The sequence below is a fragment of the Acromyrmex echinatior genome, chromosome 3 (assembly GCF_024713525.1).
Source record: "Acromyrmex echinatior isolate Ae372 chromosome 3, ASM2471352v2, whole genome shotgun sequence".
Classification (NCBI taxonomy): domain Eukaryota; kingdom Metazoa; phylum Arthropoda; class Insecta; order Hymenoptera; family Formicidae; genus Acromyrmex; species Acromyrmex echinatior.
The window spans coordinates 8,373,781-8,397,249 of NC_141854.1; the positions used below are offsets into that span (position 1 = coordinate 8,373,781).

General features: G+C 27.5%; 2 protein-coding genes across 6 annotated transcripts; both read right to left on the reverse strand.

The window, feature by feature from the left end:
• Window positions 1-72: 72 nt before the first annotated feature.
• Window positions 73-11,947, reverse strand: LOC105146395 (venom protease). 3 transcript variants are annotated; one of them, XM_011056612.2, is made up of 7 exons: window positions 11,789-11,947; window positions 7,234-7,334; window positions 4,245-4,559; window positions 3,477-3,779; window positions 2,371-2,472; window positions 2,101-2,252; window positions 73-386 (listed from the first exon to the last, which is right to left on the reverse strand). In XM_011056612.2, exons 2-7 carry the CDS (start codon window positions 7,298-7,300, stop codon window positions 222-224), a joined length of 1,104 nt encoding a protein of 367 aa, XP_011054914.1. In that variant the 5' UTR covers window positions 7,301-7,334; window positions 11,789-11,947; the 3' UTR covers window positions 73-221. The 3 variants fall into 3 exon arrangements, with proteins under 3 accessions (XP_011054914.1, XP_087260238.1, XP_087260239.1); XM_087404112.1 differs by having other exon boundaries at window positions 11,820-11,946; XM_087404113.1 differs by lacking the exon at window positions 7,234-7,334.
• A 3,873-nt stretch (window positions 11,948-15,820) lies between these two features.
• On the reverse strand, window positions 15,821-22,156 carry LOC105146394 (uncharacterized). 3 transcript variants are annotated; one of them, XM_011056611.2, is made up of 14 exons: window positions 21,817-22,156; window positions 21,201-21,391; window positions 20,651-21,089; window positions 20,452-20,579; window positions 20,258-20,373; window positions 19,682-19,818; window positions 19,473-19,585; window positions 19,186-19,315; window positions 18,858-19,095; window positions 18,588-18,755; window positions 18,311-18,505; window positions 18,122-18,204; window positions 17,861-18,035; window positions 15,821-16,530 (listed from the first exon to the last, which is right to left on the reverse strand). In XM_011056611.2, the coding sequence occupies exons 2-13, from the start codon at window positions 21,382-21,384 to the stop codon at window positions 17,903-17,905; spliced, it is 2,064 nt and encodes a 687-aa protein (XP_011054913.1). In that variant the 5' UTR covers window positions 21,385-21,391; window positions 21,817-22,156; the 3' UTR covers window positions 15,821-16,530; window positions 17,861-17,902. The 3 variants fall into 3 exon arrangements, with proteins under 3 accessions (XP_011054913.1, XP_011054912.1, XP_011054911.1); XM_011056610.2 differs by having other exon boundaries at window positions 15,821-17,781; XM_011056609.2 differs by having other exon boundaries at window positions 15,821-18,035.
• Window positions 22,157-23,469: the final 1,313 nt, after the last annotated feature.

The window sequence follows — 23,469 nt, forward strand, 5'->3', positions numbered from 1 at the left end:
TAAAAGTATTTATAAAAAAGTTTTATTTAGTCAGTTTAGCGATTTTTTATGATTGGATTTATATTTCACAAATTACAAAGAAAATGGAAGGTGTGGTTTATTTTATCTATAATATAACAAGAGAGAGGGAAATTGTTCATGCCAAAAATGCAATTTTCAGAATTAATGTAAGAAACAAAAATTAACAAAGAAACAAAAAGTTTTTTTTTAGAAAAAGATATTTATACTAATTGACTCGTGATGAAATCTAGGAAAGTCGTAACTTTTGTATAAACGCCTGGGAAACCTGGCTCAGCGCATTTGAAACCATATGATACTACTCCAACAATATAAAACATTTTTTGATTTCGAGAATCAGGAAACATCATCGGTCCACCACTGTCACCCTGAAAATGATTTTGCATCGTAAGAGGAACGTATTAATAAAATTGTATTTATCCAATAAACACCAATTAAGAGTAATATAACATCAATATTAATTTCACATTCAACATAAGTATTAAAATATAAATTAAGTGTTACATAATATTAGGGATACAAATAAGTTCGTGCGGTTTTTTCTCGAAATTTGGGGCTTTATTGTGAAAAACCGGTTACAATATTTTGTTGAGTCACTTCCAATGATAATGCAAGCTCTTCTTGCGTTTGACATGGATCTTCATCGAGTAATGCCTCTAATTCTGCGTCTTCAAACTTTCTTGGACATCCGGCACGCTCTTGGTCTTCCAAGTCAAAGTCACCACTCTTAAACCGTGCAAACCACTTCTGACACGTTCGCTCAGATAGAGCATGGTCACCATAAACTTCCACTAAAATACGATGACTTTCGGCAGCACTTTTCTTCATATTGAAGTAATGCAGTAAAACTCCCCGCAAAACCACTTTATTTGGTACAAAATTCGACATATTTGACGAAGTAAAAATATTGTTGTTTACAATTCGAACAAATGACACATACTGAACTTAATACTTACTAATGACAGCTATCCAACGCATACTTAGAAATACGGAACGGTGGAATGAAACAGTAGTTACGCCATCTCTTTCAAAACCGCACGAACTTATTTGTACCCCTAATATTTACCTTATTGAGCGTAAAATTATAACATATTGATGTTATGTTACTTTTAGTTGGGGTTTATTTGATTATCTAGCATGCATACAAATTATTAAAAATTGATCTTTCTTTTTTTCCTATTTAAATCTTATTTTTGGAAATTGTTGAATCGCTGCATCATATTTATATATTTATTATATATACAGAGTGTCCTGAGGTAAATTTAAATTCCCAAACATTGGGAGCGTGTAAGAGATCGATAAACTAAGAAAAAAGGTTCTTATTGTTTTTGTAACATTTTGAAGAAAATCACAAACAAGACAAATAATAGTTTTTCATTTTTGTACTTATTTATTACTTAGTCATTCATATTTATTCACATTATCACTTGCAATGCAGATATTGTTCAAAATGTTGATCTCTTGCGGCAATGCACACGTTGCATCTTGCATGAAGTTCGTGTTGTAGCAAAACACTGATCTAGTCAATATAGTAATGACTTGTCGATTCGGCACTCTTCTGTTTGGAAATCAACGTACATACTCTTGCATTGCCTCTGAAGCATTATCGTTGAAATCATAGACAAAATAACATTTTGCTTTGAAAACAATAATATTCCAAAAATTACGTTTTGTCTTTTTTGCAATTTTCTTCAAAACGAAACAAAAACAAGCATATCCCTAAAGGACTTTTTTTCTTAGTTTATTAATTCCTATATACGCTCTCGAAGTTTGGCCATTTAAATTCGGGACACCTTATATATTATACATATTTATATATTAATACGAGTTCTTTCTCACTGTATGTTATTAACATCATTAAATAAATAAATAAATAATGAATGCATGCACATCAGTAAAGATTCGAAAATTGACAGAATTATACAAACTTACAATTGATAGAGTAATTTTACAATAAAAGAATGATGTGGTGTAATAATGAAGAAGGCAACATTTGATTTAAAAATTAAAGAAAGAGAGAGAGAGAGAGAGAAAGAAAAAATTGTTTATTAATTGTTTATCATGATTTTTCTTTTCTCTCACCTGACAAGCATCTTTACCACCTCGAGGAAATCCAGCACATAAAACGCGGTTGTCAATTACCGTTGTCGGAAAATTCTCATAAGCTTTTCTGCATTCTTCCTGTCTACGTACAGGAACTTGTATTTGCAAAAGTCGATTGCTTATTGGTCCATCTGAAAAACAAAAATAGCAATAGCAAACTTTATCGTTTTTCTAGAGTAAAAAAGATTATTTGTATATTTGTCGTTAGATTATAATTAGGCAAGATTTAATTTATCTCACATTACTTACGAAAATAAACTGATCCCCATCCAGCAACGAGAGGATATGTCCTCTCTAAATTTTTATTTCTGATAAAATCGTCTATCGGAAGACAAATGGGATGAAGTAATTCTAAAAGTTTATAAAATATTAATCTGTATTACGAGAAAATATTAATCTATATTACAAGGAAAAAGAATTTATTTCCTAAAGTAATATCTAATTTTGAAAATTACGGTATTCAATAATAAGTATTTATTCGAACATTGCAACAACACAACTATAGACTCCCACGAGGTCGCAACTACGTAGAGCGTGAGCATTCTTTACCAGTCACAGTATAAATACAGCTATGCCAATGTTGATTTTTTTATATTCACACAAAAAAGTTCATATTTAAACCACTCTCGTAATTTAATTTTAAAGTCTTATCGATTTTTATAAATTTAATATACATTTTAATATATTTTATAATTTATATATGAAAGATATGACTAATAATAAGCTTCATAATCTTGTATCTTGATATAACGATGCTTGTATAGCCGAAAGTAATGATTGCAATGACAGATTTGTATATATATAATTAAAGATTTATATATATATATATATAATAATTAAAATTCGAATACTCTTATATATATATATATATATATATATATATATATATATTAGGTGTTGGAATTAATTCGTAGCGTTTTACAAGTGATGGGAAGTACTTTCATTAATGTATTTTTTAATGCTCATGTGAAATAAATAACATTCTTTCATTAAAAACACTACGAATTAATTCCAACACCTAATATATATATATATATATATATATTATATATATATATATTATATATATATATATATATATAGAGTATTCGAATTTTAATTATTTATATAATTCAATAATTTCCAAATTACTGTGATTTCAATCTGCAATGGTGGTAATCACATTCCTCTGTGCAATGAAAAAATTTACCCACTGTACGCCGAGAGAACAGAATTGATACCAATTAAACTAATGCTAATCTCTCACACCAATCAAATTTCTTCATTTAATAAATTTTATATCAATTTTGCTAAATACATAAAGAAACTGTTGCCTTTAAAAAAAAAAACAAAATACAATAGGAAAAAAAGCTTACGCGTAAAGGGTACTTCGTGGGTCGTTTTCAAAACTGCCACATCGTTTGTGTAAGTCTTAGGATTGTACTTGGGATGTATTGTTTTCCTTTCGATGAAATCTTCAAACGGGGTCGCCCCGTCGTTGTTGCTATTTAAATCTAAGTCACCAATACGCACTTTGTACAAATCCGCTCGTCCATAAACGCAATGTCCAGCGGTAAGTACGTGTCGACTGGAAATTAAAGCGCCACCGCAAAGCCATTTTGGAACGTTTGGATTTTTTGAGTTTGTGTATCCAAGAACAGTGATCCAAGGCCAAGCACCTGCAAAATTAATCGATTGAAACGATAAGTGTCAGAACAATACATTATTGATTTTAGCCACCTTTATAATTATTTCTGTAAGTAAATAAATACCAACATTTTAATTATTATACTTAAATTTTAAAATTCTATCAGAATTTATTTTAAATGAAACATATATAGTTATTTATATTTCTTGAAATTAATTTATTGGAAAAAATTTTACTTTCAATTGATTGTGATATAAAAAGACACTTTTTAGTATTTTGACAAGGAAAAATATATATAAAATTGAAATGTTCCTGTAAAGTATTTTAAATATAAAAAACAAATTTTTAATTTTCTATGATAAATTGAAATAAATTTTTTTTTTAATTTAGAATTCTAAAACAGTATTACCAGTTATATGACAAACAATCGGGAAATATGTTGAGACTCTGAATGTTCTCCCACATAATGTAAAAATGATTGTAATGATGATCGTACCTAATCTAGCTGGAATGCCATTAACAATTTTATTTAATGTTGCATTACTGTATCCGCAGTAAGGTGGATACAAAGGACCGTATCGAGTGTTCGTGATTTCTCCATTGCCTTGTAAATCGTTGTCCGTATTTTCATCATCGATGTTGGATGGACAGCAAACTCTAGGATCACTACCTTCAAAGCCGCAAACGGAAGCACGGAGAAAATTGGCTACTTGCGGATTTTGCGGGTCCGATTTCAGAAGATTGAGTAACATCGTACACGATTTGATATTGATGCATATACCGAGTTGTCCTTCCGGATTTTCGCATGTATCTATCAAAATTCGAATTTAAAGAATACATGAACTATAATAATTTGCGATTAGTAAGTTTCTTCGAGATATATCAAAATAATTTGTGTTCCCTTTTTTTAAGTACACAGTGATGTAGCTTCAGAAGAATTTTGGGTTATAACGAAAATTCACAATCGTGATTTTATGAATTATATGCTTAAAAAAATTTCTCATGATATTGCTAAAAGTCGACTGTTTAAATGTTTAATACAAAGATTTTTAGATAGATTTTTAGTATCGACACTAATCACATTCGTTATTGATCAATAGCTTTTATCAAATAAGATTCACGAGATGAGATGTTTGATTTCCTCTGTCTATCTTAGATTCTTATTATAGTCATTCAAATGAAATCTCATCTCAAGAATATATTAGATGAAATATTTAAAATGAAGTTTTGTATTGTAAAATATAGTTACGAAACTAACTGTCCGGACAGCACGCAATATTGATGGTAGTCTCAAGTAGCAAACTGACGTCAAATGACGTAACGTTTTAATGAAATACACAAGTCTTTAATATCAATAGGATGCTATTAAAACGTCGTCTTGCTATTTGAGTTTTTTTAACTGTTATCCAGGTTAAAAATTGTTGCTTTTACATGCATGCATTATGGCATTAATAAATAATTTATATTTATATTTGATAATTAACTGTAAAACTGCAATGATGTTATATGTGCATGGAATCATTTTTAACGTAGGACAATCGTTTAAAGAAATAATTAATATAATGTTGCATTATCCGGATAATTAGTTTTGTGATTGCAGATGATTCAAAAATCATATTTAACTAAACATTTTTATTTTTTAATTTGATAAAATTTAGATTTTGATATCAAATCTTTTTTTATAAATGTTGTATATCATTAGAATTAAATAAATAATAAAAATAGTACTACTTGGGTTTTAAAATAATGAAAATAGAACCACTTGTGGGTTTTATAATTTGCTACAATAGTTTTTTTTTAGATGCACATACTCTTGTAAGAATATTACCACTTATTTATCTTATACATATAATAATGGAATGCATTTATACAAAACAAATGGCAATCGATGTTAAATAGATACATTTGCTGTCAGATATATATACATATATGTACATATTACAAGAAAGAGCGAGAGAGAAAGAAAGAAAGATTAAAAAATGTGAATTCTTCTTCTTCCCTAATTCAACAAAGATAGCATTTATTAGATTTTTTTTATATAAGGATATTAATATAAGTATCTTAAATACGTAATATATTAAAAAATATTTTTTCATCAAGACATTTATTAATTATTATTTACTGTCAAATTGCGATCTTTTTATATTTTAAGAAACTTATTGCATTTATAACAGAATTTAAATGTCAGATTCTTTAAAATTGTTTATTGCATAACTATGATTTCTTTATATAGATCCTCTGATACAATTATATAACTGTTTATTGTATGAAATAAGGCACTTTTTCCGATAAATTATGTCTAATACTTTTTATTTATATTATTTTTATTTATATTAAGTGCTTTACAAACAGCGGTTTTAAAACAATCGCAAACACAAACAAATTATTATATAACCACATCCGCAAATTATTTAATTATGATTCAATCATGTTATATGCAATCAAAATATTTAATTAATTTTGATATTAGAAATAAATAAAATTGTGATGATTACTCATTCATTCATTTTTCTGTATTAATGACTATTTAATTTATAATTAATGTATTATAAACTGTTTCTTAATTAGGTTATAATAAAAAATATAATAATCTTAACAATTTATTATTAATTAGAAATATTTATATATATATATATTTATTATTAATAAAAAATAGTTATACAATGGAATTTTTAAAAAATCGATATTTAAAATTGCGATTTTTAATTTATGATATTTTCTGTTAATCAAGATTTTGATTATATTTAATTAAAACTTCTAGTTTCTTGATAATAACTATTTTATTTTTTTTTCGAAGTACGATTCAACAAAAATGTTTTCTCACTGGAATTTTCAACGTTTATCTAAAGAACGTCAGTTTACGTCATCTTATATACATTTACATTATACAGACCAATCCTAATTGCCATAATTTATAATGATGTTTTTTTTTCAGAAGCATCCGATCGCCAAGAAGAAGATACAGAATGTTGTAACAGTCAACCTTCACCAATAACCAAACATACTTGAAACTCTCGTTTTCTCGATTTGAAGGATCTGGCCTTGGCCGTGTTCGTACAGTTTTACGTCAATACTGTAATTTCTCGATAGTCTATGTAACGGAAAAATAATATAAAAAATTTCATTACACGATAAATTGATATACTATGATATCATTTTATATTAATATCAGCATCACTGTGTAATGATAATATCAGTATTATGTAAGTATTATAATAAGGAAAATTTTGTCTATTCATGTATCTTGTTCTATTGTGTACTTTGTATGTAATGTGTACTTTGTATGTAATGTGTACTTTGCATATTACAAATTTTTTAAATATAAGAATTAATTACAAATTGATATACAAAAAGTATATGTCTAGAAAATTGAACGCATTTTTTGGATGACATTTTGATATATTGGATTTTTCTACAAGAAAAACAAAGCTTGTGACGAGATTGTAATGGAATCTGTGATTTAGAAAAGATGATACAAAACATACCTTGAGAATGCGTCGACGGTATTAATGTACTTAGCAAACCGATGAATACTAATATGATAGTCGACATTATGACTTCGCTTGCCTAGGTATAAATCTATGTCCTGAAAATATAAATGTGTACTACATTATTCCATTATTTGTTAATGAAAAAATGTACAAGTTAATAAAAAAATGTACAAAAAAATTGTTTGCATTCTAAAATAAATTCAATAATTAAATCATTATGTAATGAATATGTTTTGTATTATATTTTACTAAATAGATCATAAAACATTTCCGATTAATAAAAATTAAAATTCCGATAATAAATTATTCCGAAATAAATTAAAAAATCTTAAAAAGTGATTTGTAATTACAATTTTATTATTTCAAAATATTAAAAAAATATACATATATTAAAGATCGACAAATTATTACACTAAATTTATTTTTTTCAGTTATTACAAAAAATGTATATATATATATATAACATAAATTTATAGATGAATATTATGTAGATAAAAACATCACATTCTTTTAGATAATTTTTTAAACGATCCTTTTAAATTGTTGCAATATAATTTCGCTTCCACATTTTGAATTAATTAACATTTTGGATTAATTATTATTAGATAATTAATATTGTACATATATGAACATATAAAAATATTATAAAAATATAAGTCACTCTCAACAGCGCACATAAAATGTACATTTAAACATCGTCAATATATTATGTAAACGTAAAAAAGAATCATACAAAATTTATACACATTTAATTTATGTGTCAGCTAAATAGACTTCTTCGTACTTTTTCTTGCAAAATTAACATATTATTGTCAAGTATAATTTCATAATTACTTATCTACAATGGTAATACGTAAAAATTCCTTTCATATAAGGAAGAAATTGTTCAATTATTTATGCAAAATTTATTTTAAAATATGACATTCAATGTTTTCCACAAAAAAATAAGTGTCTTATTGTACCAAACAAACGTAAAATGATACATAATTCAGAGTGTTTCTTTGATGAGTGCAATTTAATGTATTTACTATGCAAAAATGTATATTTCCGTGTAAAATGTAATTCGAAAATTTCACGAAATCAATTATAAAAATATCATGATTTAACAGTATTTTATAATGTATAAACATTAGTAATATAATGTCAATATATTAAATAATAATTAAGGTATTAAGAAGTAAATAGATAAAAAACTTTCAAGGGGGATTTTTATGGGATTACTTTTTATAGTATTAGATGTTGGAATTAATTCGTAGCGTTTTTTAATGAAAGAATGTTATTTATTTCACATGAGCATTAAAAAATACATTAATGAAAGTACTTTTAAAACTTATAAATACTTTGTAAAACGCTACTAATTAATTCCAACACCTAATATTTTTTGCATGTTTTTTATATACTGTAAAGACAAAAAAGTGTAAATTATAGGTGGAAAATTAATATTGTGGAATAATATAAATACATCCAGTTTTTTTATAATATAAATATATGTATATAATTTATAAGCTTTTTTATTTATTAGGTAATGCAATCAAAATTAATTTATCTGTCTAAGATTATTAATAATTTATAGATATTTACATTTCTAATATTATTAAATCACAAACAATATAATTATAAAACGTTTCTTCTTTTGCAAAATTTTTTAGATGCTACATTTTTAGGTAAAACAACATTATAAATTTTGATGTTAAACTTTTAATAATAAACTTTTAATAATAAACAAACTTATAAAGTTCTTATTAAAACTTATTTGACATTGACTTAAGAAGATTTTGCTATTTATTTTGCGTTTTTAAGTGTGATTTATCAAAATCACTTTTTATCATCTGTTTCTATCGATATTATAAGTTTTGTAAAAAGATTTTTATTAAGAGATACTAATTATTTATATATACTACGTGTTTCTATAATAACATCTGTAATAACATTTGCACATAAATCTTTATGAATAATATTGCTTGTTAAACGTAATTATGATCTAGCCATTGTTAAAATATTGAAAACAATTTCCAACTGTATTTGAAAGTTATATTTAAATATATGATATATGTAAACGCTGAGAAATAAATGTGTGGAGATTTCAATGCCCTATTCCGCACTGTAATTGGCCTGAAAATAAGTTCTGCTTGGGTAATTGCTTGAATGGATGCATAAATGAACCATATCGGATGATGTATTAATAATAGCGAATTTGGATGCATTAGTGCGCATTAATGCATACGAAAACCGTTGTATACTGATTTAATCTGTCAGAGTAAAATGCAAATATTTCGAAATTCGAATTGTAAAAACAAATTTTACTTAACAGCACAATAAAATATATTGAGAATTTCATGATTTAATTTGTTTTTATATTTTTATTAAACACACATTTTTATGTTAATTTGTCTACGATGACAGCTTTAATGTTCACCAATGCGCTCCGAATTCGCTATAAGCTTTTTTTGCAACCTAGCGTGACAACATTGCTGGAGGATTCCTCGACGATTCCGTTTCATGGTCAAAGTTAATTATAAGTTATATATTTCATATCTCGTATTGATAAAATCGCTCTGAATTAAAATGACGTTATGTCAAGGATATCAAATGTATGTAGCATACAAAGACTATAAAATTGATAACTCATTTAATTTTTCGAAATATGTCATAAAAAATAAATTATTAACATTTTGATATAATATATATATAATATCGAAATATCTATAATTTCGAAAAATCACATTTAAATTTAAAATGTTCATGTAAAATTTACTATGCAAAAAAATGTATATTTCGAATTATATATTTTTAAAATAATATATTAAAAATTTTTTAATTTCTTCTAATAAATCCAAAGCAAACTATCAAAGCGATTAAAGAATTCTTCAGTAGAAGACTAAAATCAACTGAATAAATAAACATTACATGACCGTCAAATACATATTATATACAGAAATAGGGCATGATAACAAGTCTGAATGGATTCCGATTGGAATTATTCCATTTTGTTTTCTTTTTAAACACAATAGAAATTTTAATTAATAGTAATAAATAATTTTGACCGGAATCCATTACAAATAATTCGCATAACACGTGGACAGATGTCGAAACAATTCTCGAGAAAAATTGTTTTATATATATATATATATATGAACATATTTTATATATAATTATATATAATTGTATATATAAAATGTCAATTTTTTTATATAATTATATATAATTATATATAAAACATTTTTTTCGGATAATACAACAAAGATGAATCTGTTATCATGAAAGCATTAAAAATGTAATAACCGCAGCAATATAGGAATTTATATATTTGACTCAAGTGTAACAATTATATTGTCTGTCATTAAAAGAGTGATTGACATAACTTTCAATATATCTTTTATATCTTACGATCCGGCAATTATTGACTTGTTGTCTGATACCGCTTTTTCGATTTATTTACACCTTATATTTTTTTGCAACCGCTTTCTGCGATGTTTTAAATCCTTTCGGATGTGCAAAAAAAATTCGAATTTTTTAGCGTACGTGGTATTCATCATTGTCGCCCTCTAATAAAGTGGAATAATTAAAAGTGCTTTTCATTTAACACAAATCGATACAAGAATCGTTCTATCTTCGTATTTCACTAAATGTCAAAAAAGATAAAATGATGTTTGTGTTTATCATAAAATAAAAAGCATTCTAAGATTCGATTGCGCCAACGTTATTTTGACTTTAAGTGAGACTTAAAACTCTCACTTTCTTTCTCTTTAAAATCAAAAGAGAGGGAGAGATAGAATTTTAAGCCTCACTTAAAATAATGGTGCAACCGATCCCAAGACTCTTTACATAATGCGTCATAGGGGAAGAACCTACTGTTCGTTCAAAATCATTTAAGAAGCGTTACTTTTATCAAAAAAATTTTTGAAACGTAACGATTTTTAAATAAAATTTTACCCGCTTTTATTAAACAGACTGTGCTGTAAAATTAATGGAAAGTATATCTCAAAGATGTCGATAATAATCAACAACAGCAGACAACTTATTAATACAAGATTATTGTAATACTAATTGTGCAGTAGTATTATATGTATATGTAATTTTTTTCTTTTTTTACAATAAATAGTTTAAAAATTTTCAGTCACACTCTTATTGAACAGATTGTATTATCACATATAGATTAGAAACTATCTCGTCCAACTTAGTTTTCTTTTATATACCTATGTAAACGTCAGCAACTTTCCTGAGATTCTTACAATTTTTAGGAAATATTTTAGCACACTCTCACAACACATCATAATTTATAATATACCAACATTTGAAATTGAAAGAGATTATAAAACTGATGTAATTTCAATATCATTAAATGTCTCGCTGATGCAAACAGACATTAACAAAGACAGTCTCCACTTATGGCAATAGAAAAAAATTAATAATTACTATTTATTCATTAATCATTAATAACTGATGAAAGATTCTAAAACTATGATATTATAAGTTTTCATTGGAATTAATAAGTACGGATCTTGATTTTTCTTTAGGACAGAAGCAAATCAACTTTGTTATTACTCACTAAATAATTGCGTTATTATTCATACACGCACGGAAATCTTTTTATTATGGAAAAGAAGACCCAAGAAGATATCAGCGACTGCTAGAGCGACGAAAGTTCTAACAACAAACACCGTTCACGGACTACTGAATTGCTCCCCTCTGACGCATTCGCTTTATAATGGACGGAGAAGCACACAGTCACCAGTCCTTATAGATTGGGATTTAATTGTATGCGTGTTAAAACAATATATATATTCCACATATTTACTCACGCAAATATCATATAATCATGTGAGTTACCTAAAAACCATAAAAACATATTGTATGTAATATTGGCATGCCGATTAGTCAAGGAAATCAAATATAAAAAAAAATCAATTCAAATAATAAAATAACGAATCTCATTATTGGTAATCGCATAATACGGATTTTAATATGATTTTTATCAAAATATAATTTGTATTGTTTATACAGTAGAAAGAACAAGAAAAATAGATGCTTTTAAACAATTTACGTCTAATGGCAAAAATTAAAGAGTATATAGTCATAAGAAGGACATACTTTAGTAGTTAAGTAGGTACACAGTTGGAAAAAATGTGTTGAACTTAAATCGCATGTCCCAAATGATCAAATTTTCGGATTAATATAACACAAAATGAATATGAAGCTGTATAAACGATTATTAAAAAAGACAGATTTTATAAAAATACGATTAAAAAATATATTTTTACCGGTTTCATTACAAAAACTGGGCGATATTACCAAGTTTTGTAAATAAACCGTAGAAGCATATTTGCTTAAGAAAATTAACATTTATGATGTGTTAAATTAACATATTTCATTTGTCTTAGAATTTACGTTTTAAAACACATTATTTTTATGTTACTTATTCATAAATTGTGTCATTTTAATATTAAGAAATATTGAATATCAATTTTACAAAAAATCTTTAAATAATCATATTACATAATCATATTATGTTAAATTAACACTCGATATGTTGAAAAATTCAATACAAACATGAATGGACCATTTCCAACACAAACGCATAAATTTTTTTACTATGTGTATATATATATATATATATATATATATGTATATATATATATAAATAAAAATTATTTATTTCAAATAAATAAAGAAATATGAGGGATTTAGTACAAAAAATATAATTTTATTATAATTATATAATTATAAAACAAGTTATTATAAACTTTTTTTATTTTTTCTTGATAAAGTCGGTACTCGTAAATTTAATTTAGTATATTTTACTAATTATAGAGCATGGAAGAAATTGCAGCAGGAAATCCTGTAAAAATTCTTTTTGTTTACACGTTATGGGCGTTATTTTGAAGAAGTATGACGTAACTACTTAAACATATTTTCCATTATAATTATCAGAGTGACTATAATATATATCTCAAATAAATTTGATTAAATATTTAGAAAAACCAGATTTAAAAAAAAATGTGATTAAAGTGAAAAAGAGTTATAAAACGTAAATATATATCATATTAGTCTTATTACATAATGTGTGATTCCACGTATTTAATAATTATACTGATAGTAAAAAAAAACGATCAATATCACATCTTTTGTATAGAAGAATATAATAGACATGGGTAACTCACTTCATATTGAATTCCTAATAAATAACAGAATGATAAGAATAATAAAATCTTTATTAATAAGTAACGAGTCTTCAATCAATAGGCGATAATAAGAAAATAACAATTAATTATAATAAGCTTCCATCTGATAATGTATAATTAATACACAAAACAGGAAAATTAATCGATGTAAAAACATCTGTTAATAAACATATTAAGAAACATTTATTTGGAAAAGATAAAAATGTATCATGATATATTGCTATACGCTTGAATAAAAATAAAATTACCAATGACCTCCATCATTCTAGAAATGTTTTAATAACTATAAATTTAGAAAATATTTTTTTTAATACTTTTATGAATATAAAATAACAAATATTTAGATCAAAAATATAAAGTTTAATTTAAAAATATGCAATTGCATTTTATAATTGAATTACACAAATAGAAAACTTATTAAGTATATCATATATAAATATTGTAGAAAATTACGAATTTTTCGTAATCGGCAGCAAAAGACAACACAAAATATGAAATGTTTATCCAGGCTGAAAACTATTAACTGTTATGTCATAAATTCAATATAATAATTTATATAAATTTACATACTGCTATTTACCATAAAAGTTAAGTTTGAGTTAACTTTATGTTTATGACATAAACATATATATATGTATATTGATAAAAACACAATGATTTCAATTAATTTTTTGGTTTACAATGACTTACCGGATACATGTAACTTATATATATAAACAAAAATATTAATTAAAATCATTGTGTTTTTACCAATTACTACACCTATTGCGTTTGCGGAGTAAACATCCATTATGCATCATTATTGCTATAAAAACGCGCTCCTTTCAGTTTTCCCAAATTGAGTCCCAAATTGACGAAACATTGGAACTCCCAATGTTTCATCACAATTGTAATCATCATATGACGTCGGGTTATCTCTTCTTTCCCGCGCGCTTATATTTGCAGAATCGCGCGAATACATGTTCATTTGCTGATTTTTATTAATTTCTCAGTAATTATTGTAAATATCGCAAAATAAGATATATTTTTTAAATTCAATTATTACTATCTATTTCCTTCTATCTGTCACATTAAACATCCTATAACGAGAGAATGACCTCGGATCAGAAAACTCGTCCGTTTTGCGCAGTGCAGCATACTTAGTATAGCGTTGTACAGAGTTACATTGCCTGCAATGCGCAAACCGAGGTCATTCTCTCGTTTAACAGAATATATGTATGACCATCAATATAAATTGCCAATTATTGAAATTAATATTAGGTGTAGTAAAAAGAAATCCATTATTTTTGCAATAGATGGCTTTAGTAATCTGTATCTCGTCTACGCGTGATGTAGATTACTAAAGCCATCTATTGGAAAAATAATGGATTTCTTTTTACACCTAATATAATAAGTCATAATAATTCATTAATTGTAACGTAATATCACAATTAGTAGATTATTTAAGGATTACACAATTAGTAGATTATTTTTTACATTATATATTGCGTAAGCTTGCAGTAAACATCGGAATATAGCCATATAATTCATAAAGGCTGGACGAATTATACTCACAATTAGTGGTATTGAATTTTAAACATTTTTGAATATATCCTTTTTATTAACCAGAAGAAAAATATTTCTCGTTGCCATGTTTACACTTAAATAATATTATATAAAGTAAAATAATTTTATTTATTATATATAACAGAAAGATTTACATACATATTTATACTCGTCATACAGAAGCATAACGAAAGACTGCATTTTTACCGAAGAAAAGAATCTACAAACACAAAGATTAAATATCTGTAACAATCCCATTGCTCGATATGAATCATCAAGGGAAATCATATCGCCACTAGTAGATTACCATGAAAATAAGTTTTTCCCACGATATTACTTTCTCAATGCTAATTCGGTAAGCGCGAAACTGTCTTTCTGGGACTTCACGTTTCGGAAACGACCTTGAGATACTGTTCGTACGTATCACATGAATTTATCCATATGACGCATAATCATGTTTAATGATTTCACGTATCTTTGATGATCACCTACATACGATTCCGAGTACGCGGTGATTTACCGGTTATAAAAGAGCAGTGATCGATCTGATCTCACATTTGTGTACACGATAATCTTATGTACACAATAATAATACAAATTGATATCCGGTGTCATTGTAAACGAAAACATTAATTGAAATCATTGTGTTTTTTACCAATTACGACTTACTATATACCTATTGTGTTGGAGTACACGTTCCATCCATTCGCTTACTATAGAAACATGCTCTTTTTAGTTTCAAATTGTGACGAAACATTTTATATGTTATTCAAGTATCACGAGTCTCTTTTGTATTATTTAATAATTAATTCACTAATCAAATAATTTTCAGTGGTTTTAATTAAACAAAGCAATAATTTTTTAAGGATCATGTATTTTGTATAACGTTTACTCTAGCGTTGCAACAGTAAGTTAATATCTTGCATTATCATTCCTATTTTATTATATATATATACAGTATAAATTCCTATTATTTATACGAAAGTATATAAAATTATTTTCCAATATATATATATATATACACATACATTTTGTAATTATAATTATATATATAGAGGTACATATATGTATATATCCATTTGCTCTTATTTCGTAAAATAAGAAGTCGAGACGAATTATAACTACCTACTTGATTGTATATGGCAAATATATCTTTTCTTCTATTCTTACAATCCTTGAAACAGGATGCATTACATATCACCTTCGAAATATTAATTTAATAGTTAAAACTTTTACTAATATACTCGATTAAACAATCATTAAAATTTGTTGTATAAAATAAAACGATCGTTAAAGAGACACTCTCCCATGTTCCATAATAACTGAATCGTGATAGTATTGATATATGGCAGTGTAAAAATGTTTCCGCGATAACAATCGTTCATCAATAATGAAATAATTATACGAGATCGTTATTATACGTTCAGACGATAAAATTTATAATCTGTAGCAGAAATATAGATCTTCACCAAACTTGGACTTCATAAAAATCTTTGATAATAATACATAATACTTCCCTCTTCGTAATTCATTTCTTTTAATATCAAACCAGCAACGGTTAATTCTGTAAGTATGATATATGTTCATTTTTACGTGTTGTACCTATTGTATATTATATATTATATATGTTTTTATCGTACATTAACAAAATAAAATTATTCACGTCACAGTATTAACTTGAATACCATGTGTGTGTATGCATAAAGGTACTAATGTGGTAAAAGTAGTCTTTACCACGGATCATTATAATGGTAGTATTATTTTGATTCTATTATGTAATAGAACATATGTACAAGAGTGACAATATATGTAAGGCCTGACGATACAGTGACTTTTTTTCATAGTTTTTATAGGTGCAATGGCGATTACCTTTAATTTAAAATTGCTTAATCATTCTATAGATCAGATATTTCAGTTTACGCTTATAACTTAGGCTAAGTCTTTGGCTTAGCATCGGTAATAGTAATCGAAGTAATTCAGTATAAATTTATAATTGAACTTAAGCCTGTCATATCATTTTCAGTATTATTTCAATTGAAGCTACGTTCAATTAGAAGAATGTCTATACAAAAAGAGAAGTAACATAATGTATTGATAGATACAATAATAAAAGTAATTTAAAAAATGCACGATATTTTCACTTGGAGAATAATCAATAGCAATCTGCAACAAATGCAAATTAATATTTTTCCAATATACAGATCATAATACTATTATTCAGAATTTAAAATAGGGCCTAATACTTGTATATATTAATATAAAGGACAAAATTAGAACAAAACTATTCTTCAAATTATCGCTAGTATAACATGTAAAATACTAGAATTTTGTTAAGATCACAATTTTAATACAAGCATTACAAAAATTTACATACAATCAATGCAATATTTACAATAGAAATTCCAATACATTCTCATAAGTTCAAATATACTGAATATATATAATTTTTTATATGTATATATTATCTTGTATACCAGAAGTTATATCAATATAGAATTAAATTGAGTTGTTCTGTGTATATATTTTAAAAATATTACATATTTTAACATATGTAATATATCTCCATAAATTATATAAAGAATGTAGAATGTTTTCATATAGATTTCGTTTTATGTATTTATAAACAAAGACACAAAAATAAAATATTAATAAACAATTAGTTGATAAAACAATTTAGTATTTATCATTATCAAAACGCATAAAATAAACCACAGTTAGAAATATTAAAATTGAACAATGACAATTCTTTTCGTCTTCTTGAGGAACTCAGCTGATGCTTTGTTATTTTGATTATCCATATCATTTTTACACTATTCTGTAATAGTAGTAGTAATCCAGTATATTTTTCCTGGATCGACTATCTTGAAATATTTGATATCATATACATATGTTACCTGATTACATTTCAAAAAGAGGCAGATATGGGAAACCTTAAACTATTGTTCCGAAGTAGTAAATTCTTTATGGAGAAATGTTTCGATATCCACTCGACATATAGGACAACGTTTATTGGTGCATAACCATCGATCAACGCAATCAATATGAAATAAATGCATACATGGAAGCCTCCTGAGTAAAAAAAATAAATTATAATTTATAATGTCTTATCTAGAAAAATACAAAAAATTCAAAAAAGTTGGAACTAAAATTCTTACCTGACACGTTCGCAATCTTCAAATTCAGATAAACATATTGTACATTTCTCAATAGCATCTTCGCCATTTTCTACTTTTTTAACCTATAAATAGATACACATAATTAATATAATATATATTGTAATAAAACTGCTTAGATAATTCATATATAACGATATCAAAAGGTTTTATTTAAATTTCAATCCTTACCCGTTTATATTTGTGAGGGAATGTATGGCTTTCAATGGACTCTTGTGTAGCCCCACAACTTATATGAGCCATACGTCGCAAGTCAACAATGCGCATATAATTGTCCAGTCGTGACATATGACGTGCTCCTTGCAATACAAATTCTGACATACCCGGTGTAAAGGGCAAACCTATCTGGTGTGCTCCAGATCCTTGCTATATATGTTAAAATAATATGAAACAATATTTGAAAAGTAACAGTGTAACATATACTTAACAATATAAAGAGAAAACAAACCATATGGGGATGGAAACTAATGTGAACGTGATGCATGCGTTGCGACGGCCGTTGATGTGGATCATAATGATACATATGATGATGTACATGTTGATGTATTGGTTGATGTAACGATGGTAACATTAGCGAAGACATTGAATCAACTGGTTGATTATTCAATGGATTTACCTGTGGATACATATAATAATAAGAAAATTACATAATAATGTAATAAGAAAATAATATAAAATATTGTATTGAATATATATATTGCATGAGTTGTTAGATTACGATTATAGGCAGCACAGGACATGGTCCTCTATAGAAACTAGATGGCCCTCGAGCTTCAGGATGACTGTAAACAGTCGGTTGCTGCGGCGGCGGTAAAATAGGAGGTGGGAGATAATTTTCTGTATACGCTGTATTATCCGTTCCATTATTGCATCGAGTATTTGGGGGACTACTGTTTCCTCCCTCTCCACAAGTATGTTGAGTTGATGAATGCACATGAGCGTTACATGGTCCCGCACTATATAATAATAAAGTTCAATTTAGTAAATTAAAGTGCATTTTTGTTTATAATAAAATATCATGTAATAAAATATATTAATATACTAACGTGTGATGTGACGAAGATCTGTGGTAAAGTCTTCGTCTATGTACTTCTTGCATACGTTGTTGATTCATCCATAATCTTTGTTGCATAGGATGCATTCGTGGTCTTACTTGTACTACTTCTGTAGCTGCATCTGTTTATAATAATAATAATAATAATAATAATAATAATAATAACAAAGTTTATTTCTGTTTTCCCATAATTTTATAATATATTATAATAACTTTATATTCTAATTAAATGCCATTTTTTAATTGCTAAACAAATTTCTAAATATAGAAAAGACATACCTCCTATAGATGAATAACTTGTATGAACAGGCAATCTGTGATTGTGATACGTGCCTATGTTATGCAGATGATTCCAATAATCTGGTGATCCATGCATACAGTGGGTATTATTTCTAAACAAAATTTTACAATATAAATAATGTAATAAAAGTGAAAAAATAATTGTAATATGATAAAGACAATTGTATTTAAGAATGTGTAGTGCTTACCTATGACTAAAATCTGTTGACCATGGATTAACTACAGGATTTGTTGGTGTAGATGATGTATGTTCTTCATCAGATTCTACAGTTAAGTCGACTACGGTGACTGTACGATTATCTTCATTTGTATTTTCTAATGAGTTCTATATTATAGAAAATATGTTCTTTTAAATAAAGGTTTCATAATATCTACATTAACAATTTTCCAGCAATATTTTATTTTTTTTCTCACTTTTGTATATTTCGTCGTTGTGATCCTATTTCAATATTATTTGTGTACTATTAATTTTTTCAATATAGAAGATTATAATATAAAGATTTTTTAAATAGCAGTCAATATCTTTGATATATTACATAGTTGATAGAGGCCATAGCAGTAATATTCTGTTTTAACTAAAGTAATTTTTATAAATAAAAGCTACATCTATAGATTTTTTTATAAACATACAAAAAGTCTCTCTTTCTCTATGATCATTTTTCATACCAAAAAGATTATAAATATAATCTACATAACTAATCATATATTACTAGCACATTAATATTCTTACTGTATTATTTTTATATTGAAAAATATTCACATACCTTGGTATTATGGTTGACAGTTCCAAGTACTTCAACTGAGCCATCCTCATCATCACTATCACTGCTGGAGGACCAATCTAACTGCAAATCTGGTGCCGATGGTGCATCATCACTTTCTGTTATAAGATTGACAAGTTAATAATCATTGATTTATATAAATCTTAATATATTATAAATGCTATAAAACAACATACGAGATGAACGTATTTCTTCAGGAGTTATCACATTTGATATAACTGAATGATACAAACTATTAGACTCATTGGCATTATTACTTCCTAAATTTTGTAAAACATCTGCATTTTCTGTTGATCTTGTTATACTGCAAAGTAATAATTTATTTAAATTACATAATAAACAACAGATATAAATATTAATAAATCAGATAAATACTTGTTTGAAATAGAATGATCTGACAATCTAGATGGTCCTGCTATACTCAAACTATCTGGCTGTTGACCACTCAATAATTTTTGCTCGTCGCTCTTTTTAGTTTTATGCTTAACTGTCAAATCACGATCGTGCAAAATTCTTTTTCTTCTATAATTATCACACACTCTCTCCTCGCATGAATTATTCAATTGTCGAGTTGGAGGATCTTTTTTAGAATTTCTTTCTTGTCTATTTTGGCACATGTTGCAATTCAAGAGATCAGATTGCCAATATTCCTGCGAATCACCAGTTGCATCTTGTTGTGATAAATAATTTCCATAAACAAAATTATTTTCGGAAGCAGTAGGATGAGTTGAATTTGTATAAGGACCTATAGCTGTTACATCTGACTCTTCAATATCGCTTTCTGCAAATAAATGCTCATACTCCATTTCATTACCTGTAAGTGAGATATGTTCCATTCATGTATTATGTCTTAATACAAAATCTGTACATGAAAAATAATTTATGTACAGACTGATGAAGAAACTGTCAAGTTTCTTGTATATACCTGAAGGAAACCGAGGTTGCGGAGAGGGATCAACTGTCGATGTGAATGCCGTATCAAATATATCAGCCAACGACGTAGAGTTAGCTTCTACAGATGCGGCTGTGGATTCTCCTTGAAACAGCTCACTTTGCTCTTCAGGTTTGCCCTTGTGCCAGACATTTTCCGAGCTTGTGCTCTCCTCCATCCTACTTCTATTTTATGCCACAATACAACGCATTAGGCACAGGATTAGCCTCGAATACATTCAGTTGCATAATATTAAGGCTGGAATATTCGCGGAATCGAAATAATCGACTCTGTACCAAGATAGAATAGTATACGCAAAATTAAAAATAAAAATAATTTTTTTTCGGATCTAGAACAATGATAATCCACGTTGAAGCGCGGCCCTGACGTTGAAGGTTTTTTTCCGTTCGTCGACAATGTTTGTACGTTACGCACGACTTTTCCGGGAATCGTATCGAATTACAGGCAAGAAAAGCCTGGCTCGGGTACGGTTGGGGACGAAGAAAAGTATCGGTCTACTTCCGGGATCTTGCTGTTTCACATTCACGCGATAAAATCTCGGATCGATAGCGCAATGGAATAATTCGTAGTGCGCTGAAAGTGCATTTACCTTGTAATTCCTTCGACGCTCCCGTCAAGTGATAAGCGTATCTTCTCACCACGTCATTTTTATCAGATTTAATTTTCGTGATACCGCCGTCGCCTGTATCATCGCTTTGTATACGCGCCGATATTACCTTCGTAACCGGAATACTGCGAATTTGATTGAATTGCGATCCATGTAAAAACGTGGATATAATTAAATTCTTATGTCAGTAATAATGATAATGAAATCGAAAAGAATTTATGTAGACTGGCGTAGACAGTCTCTTAAACGACGTACATCTGGCAACGGCGGTACCATCAATTGTGCCTCTTGTCAACTACGGCTTGCTTTCATCAGAACATTCCAGAAGTCCTGCTGATCATATAGCACGCTACCTTTCCGGCATCTTTATAAATCCCGATCCATGATGTAATGCCTCCGGCATATCGCATAGCACGTTGTTCGTCGCGCGCGACACGCAATATCCAATGAGACTATACCTTTAGAATGAAAACATCGGTAAAAGCTGTACACTCAACAACGCGGAACGAGAGCGAAACCAATCACAAACGTTCTGCACCAATTACAGTTGGTGTGGAACACTTGTGATTGGTTCTGCCACCGACGAGATACTAAAGACCGACATCCTTACGGGAGTTCGCGTCCTTGAGAATATTGAAGTGATTAAGAGTTAAAAACTGATAATATTCTATTAATTTTATGATTTATTAGTTTAGTAGATGTATTTATGCATTTAGAACTCAATAATATTCGATTTTTCTTTAAAATTGTGGTTTCAGTATTATCGTCAAAGTTTGATTATTAACAGAGATGATAACTGCAGACAAAAAAATTGTAATTTTTCTGCAATATATAGGATATTATAGCTTTACAAATATGCATATTTGTGGAACATTTATATAATAAAAAATGAATTTAATAATGCATAAGCTAAATATTTATGTTAATAATAGCGAATGTATATCAATTGTTGATAATATTAACGTTCTTCAATTACCTTCGAACCCTCCGGGTCCTTTTTACCGCCGAAAATTTGCCCAGGGTTGATGATTTTTAATAATATCTCGTCGGTGGTTCTGCTCTTGTTCCGCATTAGGGGCTCCGCACAATAAAAGGAATAGGGAACAGAGAACAGAGAAAAGAATTTTAACCTATCAGAAATCATGTATTGTGGAATACGCAGTTTTTGATAGGTTGAAATTCTTAAGATTTAAATTCAATAGGCACAGGGAACAGGGAATAACAAGCTGTCCAATCAGAATTCTGGGATATAATATCGAATTTACACACCAGAGCTCTGATTGGACGGCTCGTTATTCACTGTTGCCAGTGCCTATTGTGTTTAAGCTTTTATTCTCTGTTCTCTGTTCCCTATTTCCTTTATTGTGTGGAGTCCTTACGCTATTCCGCTTGCACCCTTAGCATATTATGTTCAAATATTTATTAAAAAAATATTATAATATAAAAATTGATGAAATGTTTAATTATATAATATGGATATATAATGAATATATAATGTATATATTATATATTCATTATATATCCATATTATATATTCGGCCGAGTAATGGACAATTAATGGACAAATTAAAAATTTGCCAGTAGAACAAATGCGACACGTTTGTAACCAATAAGATGTTAGCGCTCGAAGCACGA